Source organism: Saccopteryx bilineata, chromosome 2 (genome assembly GCF_036850765.1).
Source record: "Saccopteryx bilineata isolate mSacBil1 chromosome 2, mSacBil1_pri_phased_curated, whole genome shotgun sequence".
Taxonomy (NCBI): Eukaryota; Metazoa; Chordata; class Mammalia; order Chiroptera; family Emballonuridae; genus Saccopteryx; species Saccopteryx bilineata.
This window is the reverse complement of record NC_089491.1, coordinates 323593363-323614001: the sequence shown is the minus strand read 5'-3', so window position 1 is coordinate 323614001 and position 20639 is coordinate 323593363. Positions and strand designations below refer to the sequence as shown.

At 38.1% G+C, this 20639-nt stretch overlaps 1 protein-coding gene across 1 annotated transcript in view; it reads left to right on the top strand.

Moving 5' to 3' along the window:
- The first annotated feature begins 512 nt into the window (after window positions 1–512).
- ASZ1 (ankyrin repeat, SAM and basic leucine zipper domain containing 1) overlaps window positions 513–20639 on the top strand; it is a 63502-nt gene continuing 43375 nt past the window's right edge. The window contains exons 1-4 of the mRNA XM_066254526.1: window positions 513–617; window positions 1017–1116; window positions 5284–5406; window positions 8982–9093. Of these exons, the coding sequence (XP_066110623.1) occupies window positions 513–617; window positions 1017–1116; window positions 5284–5406; window positions 8982–9093 (440 nt within the window). The remainder of the gene's footprint in view (window positions 618–1016; window positions 1117–5283; window positions 5407–8981; window positions 9094–20639) is intronic.

Here is a 20639-nt window from a genome sequence, read left to right as displayed (position 1 = left end):
GGTGAATATTTTGATGCTTTAAGGTTTTTAATCTACCAGATCTGAGAGCACGTGAAATTTAAAGGAAGCATTCTAGCTCCCTCGTGAGCTCCCATTTGGCTTCTCGAATGTGTAGGTTGTGCTCCTCGGGGGTGTAGTCTGGCTAACAGCGTCCCTCTCCGAGGGCAGGCCTGTCGGGTTGGATTGGGCCGAGGGCAGGGGCGTGAAAGTAGAGTCGTACTAGCATAAGACCCCCACTCTGCTCCTGTTACAAGTGGGGTAATCCTTAAAAAACAGCAAGATCTTCATCAACTACTGGGCCAGCCCCACCAGCCCCTCAGCCCCACGGGTTCTCATCTCCTGCAGCCATGGGGTTACCTGGAGGGATGAAGACGCTGCACGAGACCACGCGCCTGCGCTTGCACATCGCGCCTTCCGGTGCAGTCGTCCGCGCAGCTTTAGTGCGCAGCCCTAGTGCGCAGGCGCAGGGAAAGGGACGGTGTGCGGAGCGAGTAGCAGAGGAGCTGGTGGTCATGGCGGCTGGCACACTGCGGGGCCTGGCGGTGGCTGGTGGCGGGGAGAGTAGTGACAGCGAGGATGACGGCTGGGAGATTGGGTATCTCGACCGGGCATCCCAGGTAGCAGAGGAGGCTTTTTCTTCCCGCGCCTACATCTGCCTCCCCTGGCCCTCGAGGCCAGCCCTCAGGAATCCTCTTCCTCATCTGTTTCCCTAACTTGTTTCCAGGGGAAATTCAGGTTTTTAAGTTTCAAAGAAGCTGCACAGTTTTTGTCTTCTTTCTTTACTGTGCTTCCGATCGAGTGCGCTCCATCTCGGTGTCGGTGTGGGCTCTCTTCACTTGGGTTTGACCGCCATTACGTGTTCCCCTTTAAAGATCTGTTTAGACGTGAACGCTTTACAAACCTTGTATGTTGCCTCTGTCCAGAAAAAAATATTTACTCAGAATCAAACATTGTTTCCTCCCGCCGCAGAAATGAACACAGGTATAATGATTCTTAACTTTCTCCTTTTTTTTTAGAAATTAAAAGGACTGTTACCCACTGACGACAAGAACGAAACCTTTAAGAAAGCACTGACCACAGGAGACATTGCACTGGTCCAGGAACTCCTTAACTCTGGTGAGGAACCAGGGACCATTTCAGGCCAGCACGTTTGTGCTCACTACTGCTTCTTCTTTGAAAAGGATCGCCTTCCTTCTCTCATGGCGTCGCAGTGCATGCTACTGAGTGGGCATGCTACCCGCATGCCCTTCCGCCTCGGCGGGGTCCTCTGCCTGTCTTCTCAGGTCGATGCCCCCTGGCGCCTTCCAGTCGTCCTTGCACTTCCTTCGGGAGGCTTGTTCTGACTAATCTTGCCCCGCTGAGATAATTCCTGATTTCCTCAGCACTTCTGTGATAGATGGCTATGTTTCTTGGGAACTGATGTTAGTTAGGTGCATTTCAGTTGTGTTCTTGCACTGGGCTAGTTGTGCGTGCGTGTGTGAAACGAGGCCCTAGGTGGAAGTCAGACTATCTGGGAATGTGTTCCAGCTTTATTGCCTCCTCAATGTGGCATTGTGGTCCCCTGAAGAGACATTTAAACCTCCAGAGCATCAGTTTCTTTATGTAGAGCATCATAATGCTGGCCTGGGTCCCACGCTGTTTTTTCTGTGAATCAAATGATACATCATTTTTTAAAATTACATGGACATGGATAATGTGAGTTGTTATTGATTGAAATGATCCATATGAATAGCAGGCATTTACCATCGACTTGTAGATTCACAGAACATTCACACACAAAATAGTTAAATGATAGTATATATAGAAAAATGTCTTATGCCCTAGAGATGCTTCATGGTTTGTCAGAAAGGAGACTATTTTGGGAACAGTACAGTTCTGGTTTTGAGTACCAGTGCTGCTATGGCTTGCTCTGCAGTCTTGACCAAGTTACCAAACCTTTCTGAGCTTCAGTCTCCCCTTTTTTAAATGGGGATGCTTTATATCAAAGGTATTTGGAGGGGGGTGTTAAAAGGAGAGCATACATTAATGAAGTTCTTAGAACATATAGGCATGATATAAATCAGGGGTCCCCAAACTTTTTACACAGGGGGCCAGTTCACTGTCCCTCAGACCATTGGAGGGCCCGACTAAAAAAAAAACTATGAACAAATCCCTATGCACACTGCACATATCTTATTTTAAAGTAAAAAAACAAAATGGGAACGAATACAATATTTAAAATAAAGAACAAGTAAATTTAAATCAACAAACTGACCAGTATTTCAATGGAAACTATGCTCCTCTCACTGATCACCAAAGAAAGAGGTGCCCTTTCCGGAAGTGTGGCGGGGGCCGGATAAATGGCCTCAGGGGGCCGCATGTGGCCCGCGGGCCGTAGTTTGGGGACCCCTGATATAAATAATAGCTGTTATAACAAAAGAAGACTCTGTGACTGTGGATAATGGAACTTGAGTTTGTAACTGAAGAATGAAATTGGATAAAACTTGAGTAATTAAAAGATGCCTAATACCTAATATAAACACATGCAGGAGAGTGCATAGAATTCGACGTGATACGCTAGGCAGGAGTTTGTTTTAGGAAGGGGAGTCTGCCTTAGGAGTAATGGGATGTGGTGCAGCGAAGTGACGGAAGCTCCTGAAGGATGGATGAGCACTTGAAAAGAGCCTACTGGGGACGTAGGAATTGTTTAACTGCAAAAACTTTTAAAGTTAATTTAAAGCAGCCAATAATAATAATATGTTATAAATAGAAAGCTATCTTTTACCGCCCCCCTTACCTCTGAAGTCTCAGGTAATTTCTGTTTTCGTGTTTCCTGGTTTCCTTCCAGGTGTCATTACTTAATACTTCTTAAAATTTTTTTAATTTTTTGCCTTTTAAAGTCATTCTTATCTTATATATGTATTTCTGTGCCAGGTGAAAGTTTTTTGTTTGTTTATTTGTTTTTTTTAAGTGAGAGGAGGGGAGATAGAGAGATAGACTCCCACCTGTGCCCTGGCTGGGACCCACCTGGCAACCCTGGCTGGGGCTGATGCTCTAGTATCATGCTATTTTCAGTGCCTGGGGCCGAAGCTGGTACCAATTGAGCCACTGGCTGCAAGAGGGGAAGAGAGATAGAAGGAGGAGAGGGAGGAGAAGAGAAGCAGATGGTCACTTCTTCTGTGTGCCCTGACTGGGAATCGAACCGAGGACTTCTGCACCAACTGGGCCGACACTATCTGCTGAGCCAACTGTCCAACGCCAAAATTTAGTAAAAAAGGAAAGCTTCTTTCAGTAGTCCACTTTTAATAGTTCAAAGATGTCTGTTTTTTTGTTATTCTGCAATGTACTATTTTCAATTCTCTTTAAATTATTAAATATTTCAGACATTCAGACAGGTATGGTGACATCTCTCCTTCCTCATGGAAATTACCACTCTCCTATAATTGATATTTATCTTTCTTATGCATATCAGTAGACTTTTATTTTATGTGTATATATCCCCAAACAATATAGTATATTCTGAATGTTTTTGAGTTAACATAAAGATTGTGTCAATTTCCTTAAGCTTACTGTTTTTACACTATGCCAAGAGCCTAATAGATGCCTTTTTGAATATTAGAGGTGGTGATTATTAAATATTAGAGGTGATGATTAATAATTTTTATACCACATTTGCATGTCCTTTTCTTCACATTGTTCCCTTTTTATCTGCAGTTACAGTGTGAGCAGTAAAGTCAATGAGGAAACAATAATGAGAAAATATTTTTTCTCTGATCTTGTTCATATCCTTTCAGTTGCAGCCATTTAAAGAGGAAAATTTGCTAGAGAAGCCACATTGTGCCAACGTGTATATATTTATTAAGAAGACTTTATGTTTTCTCTCAGTAATTAGCATGCATATTATATCAATTAAAGTCAGACAGTCAGGAATAATCTTTCAGCAACTTAGTGTGGATATGATCTTCCTCTTTGTGTATGGAACCTTTATAGCCAGAGACTTGAACACTAAATCCAAAGGTATCAAGGGCAGGCCTGTATTCAGTGGTTTTCACATACAAGTTTCCCTTCTTTGAAACAGAAGAACATTCTAGTTTCTTTTCTTAACTTTAACAAATATTTCTTAGGTTAATGAGAGAGATTGCCACTTAAATCTTGATCTCTTTATAGAAAAGGTTTCACGTAAATAAGGTGTGTTCACTGCCTTATTGTATCCTTGTTTTTGTATCACATCATCTGTTCTTCTCTAGTTCTAGGTCCAAACCTAGATCAGTTTAACCATTTTTTTTTCTTTTTGTATGATCAAATCAGTCAGTACTGTTGGATAAAATTGGGTGAGTCCAACATTTTTACCTTTAATAACTTGAGGACTTTAAGATCAGTTGGCCTATCTGTCTCTCATCCCTTCTAAACAGTTATCCCTTCCTGTCCCATTCTGGATAGTGGCTTTAAAACTTCAACCTACTCCTCAGGTCTGATATTTATCTCATCTATGCCTCTTTCTATTCTAGGACACTGCTTGTTATTCATTTGTCCAAGGCATCACCTGATTTGCATTTGACTTGTTCTTTTCTATACTTCTCCCCTTCAAAGTATTTTTAAATTCTGATGACCCTGCCTTTGAAATGTTCTTTTTGTACTCTGTCTTCTTTCTCCCCACTGCCCTGACTCTGACTTTTACATAGGCTTCTATTCTAGTCTCATAGCTGGTCTCTCTGCCTCTGTTTCACCCTCAACAGTGGTACATTTGTTGTCTTTATAGTACAAATACAATGTTGTCGATTCCTGGATCACATGGTACGCATTTTCTTAATAGTGCTTTCATAATCTATCCCTAACTCATCTTTTTAGCCTCATATTCGTCCATTCACCTGTGGATAAATTTTGTGTTGGGAAGGAAAGTAAGGGACTCTTTAAGAATATACATAGTGTTTGCCACCATAGAAATGTATAATATTTTAATTTAAAAAAATTTTTTCCACTTGGAAACCTTTCTCAACTCCCCTAGAGAGAAAATGGTAGTGTATGTCAAACCTGTTATAATATGGCGAGTGTATATAATACTTGATAAAACGTGTCAGAAAGATTTCTTGGAACGTAGCGCCTACAGTAAAAATGAAGTTAGCTAACTTTATTCAAGTCTAGATATATAACCATTTTCTATTTTTCTGAAGACATTATTACCTAGTAACTCCTTCCTGTTATAAAGTATACGTGATGATGTTACACACTCAGTACTTAATAAGCATATAAGGTGACCATGTGTGTATTATACAGGCTTTTAAAAGCTTGTTTTTATTTTGACAGGCATTAGTGTAGATTCCAGCTTTCGGTACGGATGGACTCCCCTTATGTATGCTGCTAGTGTTTCCAATGTAGAGCTGATTCGGGTCCTTTTGGACAGAGGTGCTAATGCAAGCTTTGATAAGGGTAAGATGCTTTGAATATTTAGCATATGTGAAAATTTACTTTGTATATTTCTCTGTTTGGATGCCTACTTATATTCTATTTAGGGGTAGTGATGCTTTGTTTTCATATATGCACTTTAAAATAAACCTTTGTCCTTGAAAAAAAATAATAAGGGTAAGGTGTTTGAGAAAATGTAACTGATCATATATATATATATATATATATTTTTTTTTTTTTTTTTAAACTTTATTTATTTATTTTTAATTAAGTGCGGAGGGGAGGCAGACAGACTCCCATATGCATCCTGACTGTGATCCAGCCAGCAAGCCCCCTACAGGGCTATGCTCTATCCATCTAGGGCAGGGGTAGTCAATCTTTTTATACCTACCGCCCACTTTTGTATCTCTGTTAGTAGTAAAATTTTCTAACCACCCACCGGTTCCGCAGTAATGGTGATTTATAAAGTAAGGAAGTAACTACTTTATAAAATTTATAAAGCGGAGTTACAGCAAGTTAAAGCATATAATAATAATTACTTACCAAGTACTTTATGTCGATTTTCACTAAGTTTGGCAGAATAAATCTTTATTAGACAACTTATTATAGTTAAATCTATCTTTTTATTTATACTTTGGTTGCTCTGCTACTGCCCACCATGAAAGCTGAAACACCCACTAGTGGGTGATAGGGACCAGGTTGACTACCACTGATCTAGGGTATTGCTCCCTTGCTCAGCCCCTGAGATCTTCTTAGTACCTGAGGCAGAAGCCCTGGAGCCATCCTTAGTACCCAGGGCCAACTCATTCATTTGAGCCATGGCTGCAAGAGAGGAAGAGAGAAACAGAGTGAGAGGGGGGCGAGTGGAGAAAGTTCTTTTTGAAACAATTATAATATGATTTGGAGTTAAGTTTTAAATTCCAAGGACTGATTTTCAAGTAATTTTCCACAAAATTATCAGGCTTTGATGCTTTCTTTTGATGTATTTTTCCTTTATAAAAATAACCCAAACCCTTGAGCATGGACGCTAAAGATATAGAATAACACCAGTTATAAAAATAATACACAATCATCCCTCGCCATATCACAGTTCACTTTTCATGGTCTCACTGTATTGCGATTTTTAAATCATATATATCTAATTTTGCATCATGGATTTTTCGCTATATCACAGGATTTTGTGGTATACAGGTATCTTTATATATTTATTATTTTAATTCTTTTTGTGGTAAAATAAGCATTTTTAGCCTAAAATATTGAAATTATATAAAAATATTAAAACGTATTAAAAGACTATTAAATCGAACTTGTATATTCACTGGTGAGTACTCATAGAACTTTATATGTTAAATTACTTAGGTTTAAGAATGTAGAAAATGTTTAAGAGCATAGGAAGTATTTATAAGAGTGTGGGAAAGGTTAATAGCAGTGTGGGAAAGGATTATAAGAGTGTGAGGAGTGTTTTTAAAGCCTTAAAATACATATAAATAATAAAATAAATATAAGATTGCTACTTCATGGATTTTTGCCTGTGGCGGGGGGGGGGGGGGGTTCTGGAACCTAACCCCCGCGATAGACAAGGGGCCCCTAATGCAATCTACTTTGGAAAGTGCTTTTCAAAATTTCTATGGTTTCTAATTTGATTTTGTATGTTATTCCCCTAATAAGACCATAAAAAGCTTTTTTTTTAACTCAATTTTTTTTTCACTTGGCATAAAAGCTGCTTAGAAATCAAGAAGAATCACAGTAAATATAATCAGTTACAGGCCTGGCTAGTTGGCTCAGTGGTAGAGCATTGGCCAGGCATTGAACCAGGGTTCAATCTCTGCTCAGGGCACACGTGAGAAGCAATCATCTGCTTCTTTTCCCCTCCTTCTTTGTCTTTCTCCTCCTCTTTTGCAGCAAGTGGCTCAATTTGTTTGAGGGTCAGCTCCAGGCACTTAGGATAGTTCATTTGGTCTGAGTGTTATCCTCAGGCACTGAGGATAGCTCGGTTGATTTGAGCATCAGCCCCAGATGGGGTTGCCCAGTAGATCCTGGTCAAGGTGCATGTGGGATCCACTGAGCAACCCAGTGAAAGCTAAACTTAGGAATGAGATTTTTGAAAATATATAAAATATTCTGCTCAAAAAATTATTAGTTTTCTTTCTGTTTCTTATAATCAGAGGAATATCTTTTAATTAGAAAGCATTTTATATTTTTCATGGAATGTTCACATAAATTCTTTTTAAAAAAAATTTATTTATTGATTTGAGAGAGAGAAAGGGAGAGAGAGAAACATGCACCATTTGCTATTCTACTTACTTATGAATTATTGGTTGATTCTTGAATGTACCCTGACCAGGCATCAAACCCACAACTTTGGCATATTGGGACGCTACCTGGCTAGGGTGCAAACTCTTTTTGTGTAGTCAACAATAGCCTCATCAGATAAAGAAGGCACATATTAGCTTCTAATCTACAAACAGATCCTTTGAGATATCACTATAGTCACAGTTTATTAGTGGCAGAACTGGGACTAGACTCTATATCTTTATACTCTGTCAGTATTCACCCACTAATGTGAACCATGGCTGCCATTACCTATTTTGAATTTTGGAATTTTCATTTAAGAAGTGTTTTTGTTTTTTTAAATCTACCTGGATCTCTGCTGATGCTGTAGGAGCCAAGGGAAGAAGAATTTTAGTTAACAGGGTGTGTTCAGAGAGAACAACTAGAAAAGGGTTGAGAAGATCATTTTCAGTAGGATAGTTTGGGCATAAGCCAGATTTCAGTGACTTGTCAAATGAACAAAAAGTAAAGAGGTGCCCTGGCCGGTTGGCTCAGCGGTAGAGCGTCGGCCTAGCGTGCGGAGGATCTGGGTTCGATTCCCGGCCAGGGCACATAGGAGAAGCGCCCATTTGCTTCTCCACCCCTCCGCCACGCTTTCCTCACTGTCTCTCTCTTCCCCTCCCGCAGCCAAGGCTCCATTGGAGCAAAGATGGCCCGGGCGCTGGGCATGGCTCTGTGGCCTCTGCCTCAGGCGCTAGAGTGGCTCTGGTCGCAATATGGCGATGCCCAGGATGGGCAGAGCATCGCCCCCTGGGGGGCAGAGCACCGCCCCTGGTGGGCGTGCCGGGTGGATCCCGGTCGGGTGCATGCGGGAGTCTGTCTGACTGTCTCTCCCTGTTTCCAGCTTCAGAAAAATGAAAAAAAAAAAAAAAAGTAAAGAGGTAAAATCAGAGAATACTGACCATTGTTTTTCAACCATTAGTTCAGCAAGGCAAATTTTAATCGACCATATTCAACCAGAATGAAATATGTCAGCCTGGGCAGTAAATCTATCAGAATCTATGCTCTTCCTTACTTTTCTATTCTCTTGAAGAAATAGGAATAGGGAAAGAAAATTAAGAAATTAAGTAGAGATATAATTTGGAGGTTAAGACAATTCGTCCCTAATCTCATTTTTTGATGAAATGACAAATTTACTAAGAGAAAGATTTGTGAATAGGTTGTAGAATTTTAGGAGTGCAATCATTTTATTATCTTTTGAATAGTAAAAGAAATCAGTTAGATATACCTATTGATGATGGGGAGGGGTCTCATTTTTTCTATTGTAGATAAGCAAACTGTTTTGATAACTGCATGTTCGGCACGTGGCTCAGAGGAACAGATCTTGAAGTGTGTAGAGCTACTACTTTCAAGAAATGCTGATCCAAATGTTGCTTGTCGGTAAGAGCCTTACTGTATGTTCAGAAATGAAAGGTACTTTTATTTGATTATTAGGCTTAAAAGATTTTATTGCATGATTTAAAAAAAATCATTAACAATGAGTATTTACTTGATTACATAGTTGATGAATGAAAATAGGTCCTAAAGGTCCTGGTTACAATGTATATGGTTATCAAAGGGAGGGCGTATCATGAAGGTCATCTTTTAGTTTTTAATTTTTAGAACAATGTCCTGAGAATTTGACATGAAAAGGAAATGAGGACAGTAAACTGTATTATTTGCTGTGTATCTTATACTCAAAAGAATGTGATTGAGCTATAGTAGTGAGCCTCTTTACCTAATGTCTCCTTAACACTTAAACCCACTAAACAGTTTTATGAAAATGCTAAGCTACATATTTAAAATAATGCATCAAAATGTTTTCATTTCCTAAGACTTTTCTAATTAATTGTTACAGTATATATGTAACAGTGCCTAGATGCATAGAAAACAAATAATAAATGTATCTTGCATCTTTTGAAATGTCAGTATTTTTTAAAAAATGAACCTGATTGCTTAAAATTTCTATCATTGACTTCCTTCTTCTCTGGCTTCATTTTCCTGTTAAATCTCTTTATATTTATTGAATCTTCAAAATGAATACAGTAGGAAGTAGCCCATCCAACAGCAATACAGCATGTCTAGGATGAAGAGAGTAATTATTCATAATTTATTAACTCAAATAATAATGATGTTGTATCTAATATATTGAAATAACTATGCTTGACTGTAGAAGTTCTTTTTCTAGTTTAGTTTAGGTTCTACACCGGCACAGCAGCTTTGGAAGGTACAGTACGGCTTTAGATAATCCCTAGACCTTTTCTGCGATGCAGATTTTGATTTAGTAACATGGTTCTGAAGCAAAGTCTTATTTTTTCTCCCCGTGGATATTTGGCCGTGTCTAGAGATGTTTTTGATTGTCACACCTTGGAGAAGCTACTGGGATCAAATGGCTAGAGAATGGGGATGCACTAAACATCCTAGGTTACATAGAACAGCCGCTCAGAACAAAGAATTACCCATCCTGAAACATCCTTAGTGCCAAGTTTGAAAAGTTGAGTCTGAGAAAAGTCAAGGCTTGTAGAGTGGATGATCAGTGTTTAGTAAAGATTTATTGTAGGAAAGAAACACCCTTAAATTTTTTAGCAAGTCAATTCACAGGAACTTTTTTCCTGCCATATACAGCCTAGTCCCTAGTTAGGATTTGATTGTACCCCGGAATGGGAGCTCCAGGACATCTAGCTTAAGTAAATTTTGATGGTGCTAAAATATTCATTTCTACCATTAGAGGTGCTTTATGATAACATTTGCCCCTCTGCATTCAGTGAAAAATTGTTTCTGCTGGTGCCCCTCGAAATTTTTCTCTTTTTACGGCTTCTACAAAGTAGTATAGATAGCAGTCTTTAGCCTCCAGTCACTTTCTGTCTTGTGGACACATTGGAGAAGTCAAGCAAACCAGTGTCTTAGGTTCTAGATTATTCTGTTTCCTATCTTTTGGATGCACAGAGTATATCTGGAAAAAAACCATTCCATTTGAATTAAAGTAATACAAGATTAATATCTCAAGCTAAAACGCTAAGGCAACCACACTATTTCAAAACTGGAAACCCAGAAAACTTGAATTTGAAAGATTTAGATTAGTATGTGCTCAACTAAAATAGAGAATTTTACAGCATGGTTGAAGAGAAATCTGCACCTAATTAACACATGTGAGAAAAACCTGAAAAATTATTCAACTGCTTTTATATTTATGCTCAAAGCGTAAAGCAACACAATGATGGAATTGTGTTTTCTTGTAGAAAATGAGTATCTCAATAGAACTAGAAAGAGAATTAAGTCCTGACAGATAGTGCTTTCAGGCTGCAAATTTTATAAATGTTATGGCATTAATGGGCCTATGGGGATACCATGCTGGTAATGTAAAAGAAAACAGTCTCAGGACACACAAGGACAGTGCAGTGAGATTTGGGGGAATTTTATAGGTAATTCATTAGCTGTGACCAAAACTGAAACCTATTAGAAGATTTTAAGTTTTAGTTTTTTGTACAAAGATAGCAAGGATACAGAGATATATGAGAGAACTACTATTCATCTGTAAAGGAGAAAAACATATTTAAAGCTTTTTTTTCAAGTTGTTGTCATAGCCTCTTTTGTTGAGTAGTTCTGCTAAGAAAAATTACCTCCAAGAAAAGAGCACAGGGGAAGAGTTGACCATTGCAATACTGGTGTCCAAGGTCAGGCAGGTTCTAATTGGATTCGGGCAGAGAGAAGAGGAACAGCAGAGCCAGAAAGCCTTGGGCCATTCCCGTTTATTAGATTCTCACAAAGGCGGACTATGAAACCAGCAGGAGAGAACTGCTTCTCAGGCAGGCAAACAAACAGCAGAATGGCCCCTCGCAGTGCGGGCAGGCAACCTGCCATCTACCCTGAGTTAAACCATCCGTAGCCTTACATAGGCTATGCTCACGTGGCTCTGCCACATGCAAAGTGCAAGTGAGCAAGCCTAACACAGTTGTTTTCCCAACAGCCGTAAAACTTACCAATGTCTGGTTTTTGTGAAAGCTAGATTAATTGGTTATATACTTGTCAATTGCAAAAGAAGTTGACCATAACTTTTTTTCTATATGTGCTTGCCAGTTACAAAGGAAGTTGATCATAACTTTTTCTTCATCTAAAATGATATCCATAGTCTTGTTTCATGAAGTGAAAAATAATAGAAAAGTCTCAAATATCAACCTCTAAGCTAGAGACTGAAGTCTCAGTTTTGATATACTCTTATACATTCTGTAGACATAATTCAAAAGATAGGGTCTTAGTTTATGTATAAAATTGAAAAAAGAAAAAGAGGATTTTACCAGTATCAGAAGCTAGAAAGTATTCTAGATTTTATAATGACTATGAATCACTTAAATCACATGTACCTATTGGTTCTATTTGCACTAAAAGTGAATAGAAGAAGAAAACCTGAGAGGTTACTGTTGAATTCCCTATACTTAGAGGTCTTGCTAAGCAGTACTAAGGAAATTCTATAATAGTTTAAAAGTTTTTGTTGTATTTAATTTACATGCAGTGGAATATTCTGATACTGAATTTACAGTTGTACCAGTTTTAATAGATGCATACATTCACATAACCAACACCCAAGACAGAATATTTCTATCATCCCAGAAAGTTCCTTCTCCCCTTCCCAGTGCCCTGGATCTTATTTCTACCACTGCAGATTAGTGTGTGCCTTATAAAATGTTGTATAAATTGACCTACACAGTATTTTTGTATTGTCAGGTTTCTTTCACTTGGTAATGTTTTAAAGATTTATCCATGTTGCTTGGGTTAGTAGTTTGTTACTTTTATTGCTTAGTTTTATTTCATTGTGTATATATTACATAATAAATTTAAAAGTTGTGTGGAAGTCTTTATGGCCTCACAAAGAGTTGACCCAGTAATGCAGAAAGTTGATTGGCTTGAGAAAATTGAAAGAAAAAAACCCAATAATATATGAAAAGCTATAAACTTATTAAATACCTGGATAGACAGAATTGAAAGCATGTTAAGGCTCTGTTGTAAGGCGGCCTGAGTGCTGACAACACAGTGCATGTTTCTCTGCCCTTAGAAGCTCCTGGTATTGGGTCCAGGCCCCTATAGCCAGTCCTTTGGCTGTGTCCCCATTGGTTTTCATATCACTCCTTTTTTTTGCATCCTCCCCAGATTTCTTGTGTCATTTTCTCCTAAGTTTCTAAGTTCTGCCTATCTTTTTACTTTCCTCCTCTAAGCCTCCTTTTATAAAAATGTTTTTACTGTACTAAGAAATATTTAACATAAAATTTGCCATATTAACCATTATTAAGTGAGGGATTTAGTATATTTTTCAACTGTAAACTTTATACTCAGGCTCTGAGACTTGAAGTCCTTTTAAGCAGTGCCCACTTTTCTAGCTTGAGTGCCCAGTTAAGCTAGAGACAATGCTTTGTGTCAGTTCTGCAGGTAGCTATAACTCTGCTGCTTTGTTTTACCTGTTGAATGGGGGGGGGGTGTCACATATGGTATTTGTTGGTTTTGCTTCAGCAAGGCGGGTGTTCAACATCAGTATTACTAAGTGCCTTATATTATTTTCAGCTTTCATTTACTTCTCTAGCATTTACAGTTTATTATTATGGTGAACATTTATAATACTCAAATTTATTAAAGATTATTTAAAAGAGCAATTCTCATTCACTTCAATGTTTTATGTTGCTCCCAAATTTTGTATGTAACTAGACTTTTAAAATCTGCTAATATCATTTGATTATTAGGTGTCAGTGCTTTTTGCAAAATTTAGTTTTTTCCAACATTTCTTCTGTTTTATCTTGAAAATGGCTAATGAAAAAAACATCAGTTTAATGTGATATCATTACAGTATCTCCATCTGCCATGTCAAGCATCATTCTGAGTAGCATCTTCTAGATTTTGTATTGGTGCCTCAGTTCTAGAGAAGTCGCATTCATTATCTACCTCATCAGATATTACCTCTGTCCTGTTCTTTTCTCTCTTTTTGGGTCTCAGATTATATGTTAGACTATATCATTGTATCTTCATTATCTTTCTTTATTTTACATTTCTTTGTTTAAATGTATCACATTCTGTCTGATAGTTTCTAATCTGCCTTCTAGGTCACTGACTCTCACTTCACTTTTTTAATTTATTGTAAAACTTATTAATTGAGTTCATTATTTCAGTTACTTTTCTATTTCTAGAAATTCTGATTCTTTTTAAAATTGTGTCACTTTTTATACATATAATCTACATGAACAGTTACGATATCTGAAATCCTTGTAGGTTTGTTTGTGTTAGCAATAGATTCTCATGCTTCTCACTCATGACTAGGTGCTAGTCATTAAATTTTTAATTGAATTTATTATTGGGGTGACATTGGTTAACAAAATTCTATTGGTCTCAGGTGTAGAATTCTAGAGTACACCCTCTGTGTATTGTATTGTGTGTTCACTACCCCAAGTCTCCTTTCATCACCATTTATGCCCCCTTTACCTTCTACCTCTATCCACCTTCCTTTCCCTCTTGTAATCAAACTTATAAGAATAATATGAGGTCCAGGTTGCTCCATCAGAAAGGATTTTGTGTTTTGTTTGGTTTTTTTTTTTGTATTTTTCTGAAGCTGGAAACGGGGAGAGACAGTCAGACAGACTCCCGCATGCGCCGACCGGGATCCACCCGGCACGCCCACCAGGGGCAACGCTCTGCCCACCAGGGGGCAATGCTCTGCCCCTCCGGGGCATCGCTCTGCCAGGACCAGAGCCACTCTAGCGCCTGGGGCAGAGGCCAAGGAGCCATCCCCAGCGCCCGGGCCATCTTTGCTCCAATGGAGCCTTGGCTGCGGGAGGGGAAGAGAGAGACAGAGAGGAAGGAGGGGGAGGTGGAGAAGCAAATGGGCGCTTCTCCTATGTGCCCTGGCCGGGAATCGAACCCGGGTCCCCTGCACGCCAGGCCGACGCTCTACCGCTGAGCCAACCGGCCAGGGCCGATTTTGTGTATTTCTAAAAGGTGCCCCGGACACGGTTAGTCCAGAGCTCAGTGCAATCTAAGCTTGGGGGTTAAGTTCCCTGGACCATTCTGGTGATGTAATCCTAAAGAGCTGCTTTATTTCTGATTCATCCTCACTCTGATGATGTAGTGCTGGAGTCTGAGCTTAATGTGTCTTTAGTGTCATCTTGATGTGCAGTGCCGCCAAAGTCATAGCTCATTTTCCTATTGGCTTCCTCAGGACTGACGAGTGCTGTCAAAGCAAAAGCACCTGAAAATTTTGAGTTTATATACCACTTGAGTTTTTGCAATCTAAATTTTGTTTTACTAGTTTCTCGATTTATTATTCTTTAGTTTTAAAAAACGAAAAATATTTTTTCATTTTGCTGTTTTAGATGCCTTCACAGTTTGGTACAAATTATTTAGCTTGCCATTACTGGAAGTAGAAGTCAGCATCAACTAAATTTTTAAAATAATTTTTTCAGTTATCATTAACATACAATATTATATTACCTTCAGATGTACAACATAGTGATTAGACATTTTTATATCTTAGAAAGTGATCATCTCAGTAAATCTAGTACCCGTCTGACACCAAACATATCTATGACAATATTATTGACTATATTCTCCACGCTATACTTGACATCCCCATGATTTTTTCTAACTATCAATTTGTACATCTTAACCCCTTCACTTTTTTCATCCATCCCCCTAACCCCCTTCCCATCTGGCAATCATCAAAATGTTCTCTGTATCTGTGAATTTGTTTCTATTTTGTTAGTTTATTTTGTTTTTTATTATTTTTTCTCCAACCAAAATATTTCCTTTTATTAATTTTTAATTTAAATTTTATTCTTTAATTAAAGTTTATATTTAGTATTATTTTGTATATATTAGTTTCAGGTGTACAACATAGTGATTAGACAGCATATAATTTCCAAAGTGTTCCCCCGATATTTACAGTACCCACCTGGGACCGTACATAGTTATTACAATATTATTGACTATATTCTCCGTGCTGTACTTTACATCCCCATGACTCTCTCGTAACTGCCAACCTGTACTTCTCAATCCTTTCACCTTTTTTACCCATCCCCCAAACTCTCTCCCCTTTGGCAACTATTAGTCTGTTCTCTGTATCAGTCTGTTTCTGGTCTGCTTGTTCATTTATTTTGTTTTTTAGATTCCACATATAAGTGAAATCATATGGTTTTTGTCTTTCACTGACTGACTTATTTCACTTAGCATAATACCCTTTAGGTCCATTTATGCTGGATATGCTCGTGATAAGACTTCTTTCTTTAATATAACCAAGTAATACTCTATTGTGTATATGTACCTCTCATCTTTATCCACTTGTTTTTTGATGGACACCTGGGTTGCTTCCATATCTTGGCTGTTGTAAATGTTTGCAATGAATACAGGGGAAAATATATTCTTTCAAATTAGTGTTTTCGGTTTCTTTGGATATATACCCAGAATTGGATTCATTGGGTCATAAGGTGGCTCTGTTTTTAATTTGTTGTCTTAACCCCATGCTGCTTTCCACAGTGGCTGCACAAACTGCACTCCCACCAACAGTGCATGAGGGTTCCCTGTCTTCCACATCGTCGCCAACACGTTTATTGAATTATTCATCATAACCATTTTGATAGATGTGAGCTGATACCTTATTGTGGTTTTAATATATATTTCTGTGATGATTAATCTTTTCAAGTGCCTACTGGCCATCTGTGTATCCTCTGGAGAAGTGTCTATTCAGATCCTTTGCCCATTTTTTATGGATTATTTTTGTGGTGCTCAGTTGTACAAGTTCTTTATAAATTTTGGAAATTAACCCTTTACTAGATGTATTCAGTTGGTTGTCTTTTTGTTTTGTTGTTGGTGTCCTTTGTTATGCAAAAACTTTAGTTTGATGTAGTTCCATTTGTTTATCTTTTGTTTCCATTGCCCAGGAAGATATATCAAAAAATTTGCTGAGAAAAGTTTTAGAGTTTTTATGCAAGTTTTATGCTGGAGGTTTTTTTGTTTGTTTAGTTGGGTTTTTGTTTTGTTTTGTTTTTTTGCAAGGGAGACAGAGACAGAGAGAGGGACAGACAGAAAGTGAGAGAGATGAGAAGCATCAACTGGTAGTTGTGGTACCTTTAGTTGTTCATTGATTGCTTTTCCGTATGTGTGTTTACAAGGGGGCTTCAGCTGAGCTAGTGACCCCTTGCTCAAGCCAGTGACCTTGGGCTCAAGGCAGCAACCATGGGGTCATGTCTCTAATCCCACGCTCAAGCTGGCAACCTGCGCTCAAGCTGGTGAGCCCGCATTCAAGACAGTGACTTCAGGGTTCTGAACCTGGATCTTCAGTATCCCAGGTCAACACTCTATTCACTGTGCCACCACCTGGTCAGGCACTTTTATGCTGTTTTGATACTATTGTCTTGTAGTATAGCTTGATGTTATTTTTCTTTTCTTTTTCAAGACTGCTATGGCTATTTAGGGTTTTTGTTGTTCTATAAGTTTTAAGATTATTTATTCTAGTTCTATGAAAAACACCATTGGTATTTTAATAGGAATTGCATTAAATCTGTAGATTGCTTTGGGTAGTATGAATATTTTAAGGATGTTAATTCTTCCTATCCATGAACATGATATATGCTTCCATTTATTAGAATCTTTTTCAGTGTCTTCAGTGTCTTATCCTTTTTCAAATAGTGTTTTTTTACATCCTTAGTCAAATTTATTTCTGTGTATTTTTTGATGCATTTGTAAATGTTATTGTTTTCTCAGTTTCCCTTTCTAATAGTTCATTATTATTATATAAAAATGCACTGAAGCCCTGGTCGGTTGGCTCCATGCTAGAGCATTGACCCATCATATGGAAGTCCCAAGTTCGATTTCTGGTCAGGGCACACAGGAGAAGTGGCCATCTGCTTCTCCTTCCACCCCCTCCTTTTTCTCTCTCTCTTTCCCTCCCACAGCTATGGCTCAATTAATTCATATTGGCTCTGGCTGCTGAGGATGGCACCATAGAGCCTCTTTCTCAGGTGCTAAAAATAGCTCAGTTGTGAGCATTGCCACATATGGGCAGAGTATCGACCCCAGACAGGGATTACCAGGTGGATCCCAGTTGGGACACATGTGGATTATGTCTATCACCCCTTCTCTTACTTAAATAAATTTAAAAAAATGCAACTGATATCTGGATATTTATATATTTTGTATCTTGTTACTTTAGTGAATTCATTTCTCAGTTCTAGTACTTTTTTGGAAGAATCTTCAGGGTTCTCTATATACAGTAATCATGTCATCTGCAAATAATGACAGTTTTACTTCTTTTTTAATTTGGATGCCTTTTATTTCCCTTGTTGATTGCTATGGCTAGGACTTCAAGTACTATGTTAAATAATAGTGGTGAAACTGGCCACTCATGTCTTGTTCCTGATCCTAAGTGTGAAACATTTGTAGTTTTTGCTCATTGAATATGATGTTAGCTGTGGGTTTGTCATATGCAACCTTTATTGTTCAGGTATGTTTCCTCTATTCTCACTTTGCTATCCAGAATAGATGCTGGATTTTGTCAGATGATTTTTCTACATCTATTAAAATGATCAAATGATTTTTATCCTTCATTTTGTTTATGTGGTGTATCCCAGTAATTGATTTGAAGATATTGTACCAACCTGAGATCCCCAGAATAAATCCCACTTGATCGTAATGTGTGATGTTTTTAGTGTATTGCTGAATTCAGGTTGCTGATAATTTTTGAGTATTTTTACAACTGTATTCATCAGGGTTATTTTGTTTTTAAGATTTTACTTATAAGTGAGATCCTGTGATGATTGTCTTTCTCTGACTTATTTCACTTAGCATAATACCCCTGAGGTACATCATGTTGTTGTAGAAGGCAAAATTTCATTCTTTTTTCATGGTTAATATTCCATTGAGTATATGCAACACTTCTTTATTCAGGAATCTATTGATAGATACTTAAGTTGCTTTTTTTAAATCTTGGCTTATAAAATATGCTACAGTGAAAATATGGTTACATGTTTTTTCAAGTTAGTTTTGGGATTTCCTCAGATAAACACACAGAAGTGGAGTTGCTAAGTCCTTCTTTGTCTCTTATTAGAGCCTTTTTGTTTGTTTGTTTGTTTGTCTTGTCTGATATAAATATTTCTATCTCAGCTTTTGTTTGTTAATTTGCTTCTATTTCATGAAATATCTTTTTCCATTCCTTGACTTTTCAATCTTTGTGTGTCTTTCAATCTGAAGTGAGTCTCTTGTAGGCAGCATATATAACAGTCTTTTTTTTTTCAGCCATTCAACCACTCCATGTATTTTGATTGGAGCATTTAATCCATTTACCTTAATTATTGACAGATATGTAGTTATTGCCATTTTATTACTCATAAATTTTATTTTTTTCCTTCTTTACAAAGTCCCTTTAATATTTCAAATAATACTGGTTTGGTGGTGATGAATTCCTTTAGTTTTTTCTAGTCTGGAAATCTCTTTATCTCTCCTGCAAATCTAAATTATATAGCCTTGCTAGTTAGAGTAATCTTGGTGGTAGATCCTTGCTTTTCATCACTTTGAATATTTCTTGTCAATTCCTTCTGGCCTGCAAAATTTCTGATGAGAAATCAGCTGACATTCTTAGTGATCTCCTTTGTTGATAATTAATTTCCTTTATCTTACTGGTTTTAAGATTCTTTCTTTGTGTTTAATCTTTGGCACTTAAATTGTGTGTCTTGGTGTGGGCTTCTTTGGGTTCATCTTGTTTGGGACTCTGTACTTCCTGTACTTCTATATCTATTTCCTTCACCAGTTTAGGAAAGTTTCTGTCATTATTTTTTCAGATAGGTTTTCAATCTCTTGCTCTCCCTCTTCTCCTTCTCATACCCCTGTCATGTGAATATTTGTTATATTCGATGTTGTTCCAAAGGGGTCCCTCAAACTACGTTCATTGCTTTTCTTTTTTATTTTGAGTGGGTGTTTTCCAAATTGTTAATTTGATCCTCTGCTTCATCTGATCTGTTTATTCCATCTAATGTATTCATTTCAGTTATTGTAGTCTTCATTTCTGATTGGTTATTTATGTTTTCTATCTCCTTTTTTATATTACCTCTGTTGAAGTTCTAAGTGCATCTACTCTTTCTCTGTGTTCACTGAGCATTCTTACAACCAATGTTTTGTTTTGTTTTTTATAACCAATGTTTTGAACTCTGCATTTTTTAGATTTCTTGCCTCAATTTTGTTCAATTCTTTATAGAGTTTAGTCCTGTTTTTTTTTGGGGGGGGGGGACATGTCTCTTTGTCTCCTTTCACTGCTTGCTGTCCTGTGTTCGTTACTATGTACTAGGCAGAGCTGCTATCTCTCCCAGTCTTAGTATAGTGGCCTTATATAGTAGGTGAGCTGTGGGGCCCAGTGGTACAGTCTTCTAGGTCACCTGATCCGTGTGCTTTTGGTGTTTCTTTTTTGTAGTTTGTGTGTGCCCTCCTTGATTGAGGTTGGCATGTTCATGGGAGGGATTAAATCTCAAGCTGATTGGTTGTGAGGGTTGGCAGTTACTATAGTGGAGGAGCAATTCTGCAGGGGCTGATCCTACAAAGCAAGATTCACTTTAGCAGGGCTCTGGTGCCTACTGAAAATGCCTTTGAGTATGTGGTTTTTGGAGGTGCTTAGATATGCCCTAGTGTGGTCTAAAGCTGCCCACTGAGTGTGTTGGATCTGGAGCCTCTTAGGAGAAGTTTCTGAGGCAAGCCGAGGTCAGCAGCTGCCTGTACGTGCTCAGCAACACTTGGCATGAGCTGCAAAGTGATTTGAAGATGGTTCCTACTTCTGCTGGGCTTGGAGGTACCTTGGAGAGTTAAGCTGTGAACTGAGCTACCTCTAGTGCTGGGTTTGGGGCTGTTTATTAAGAGGTATAGGACATGCTGAGACCAGGTGCTGCTGTTTAGGGATTGTAAACCTCAGAGATTTTAGGAGATACCAAAGC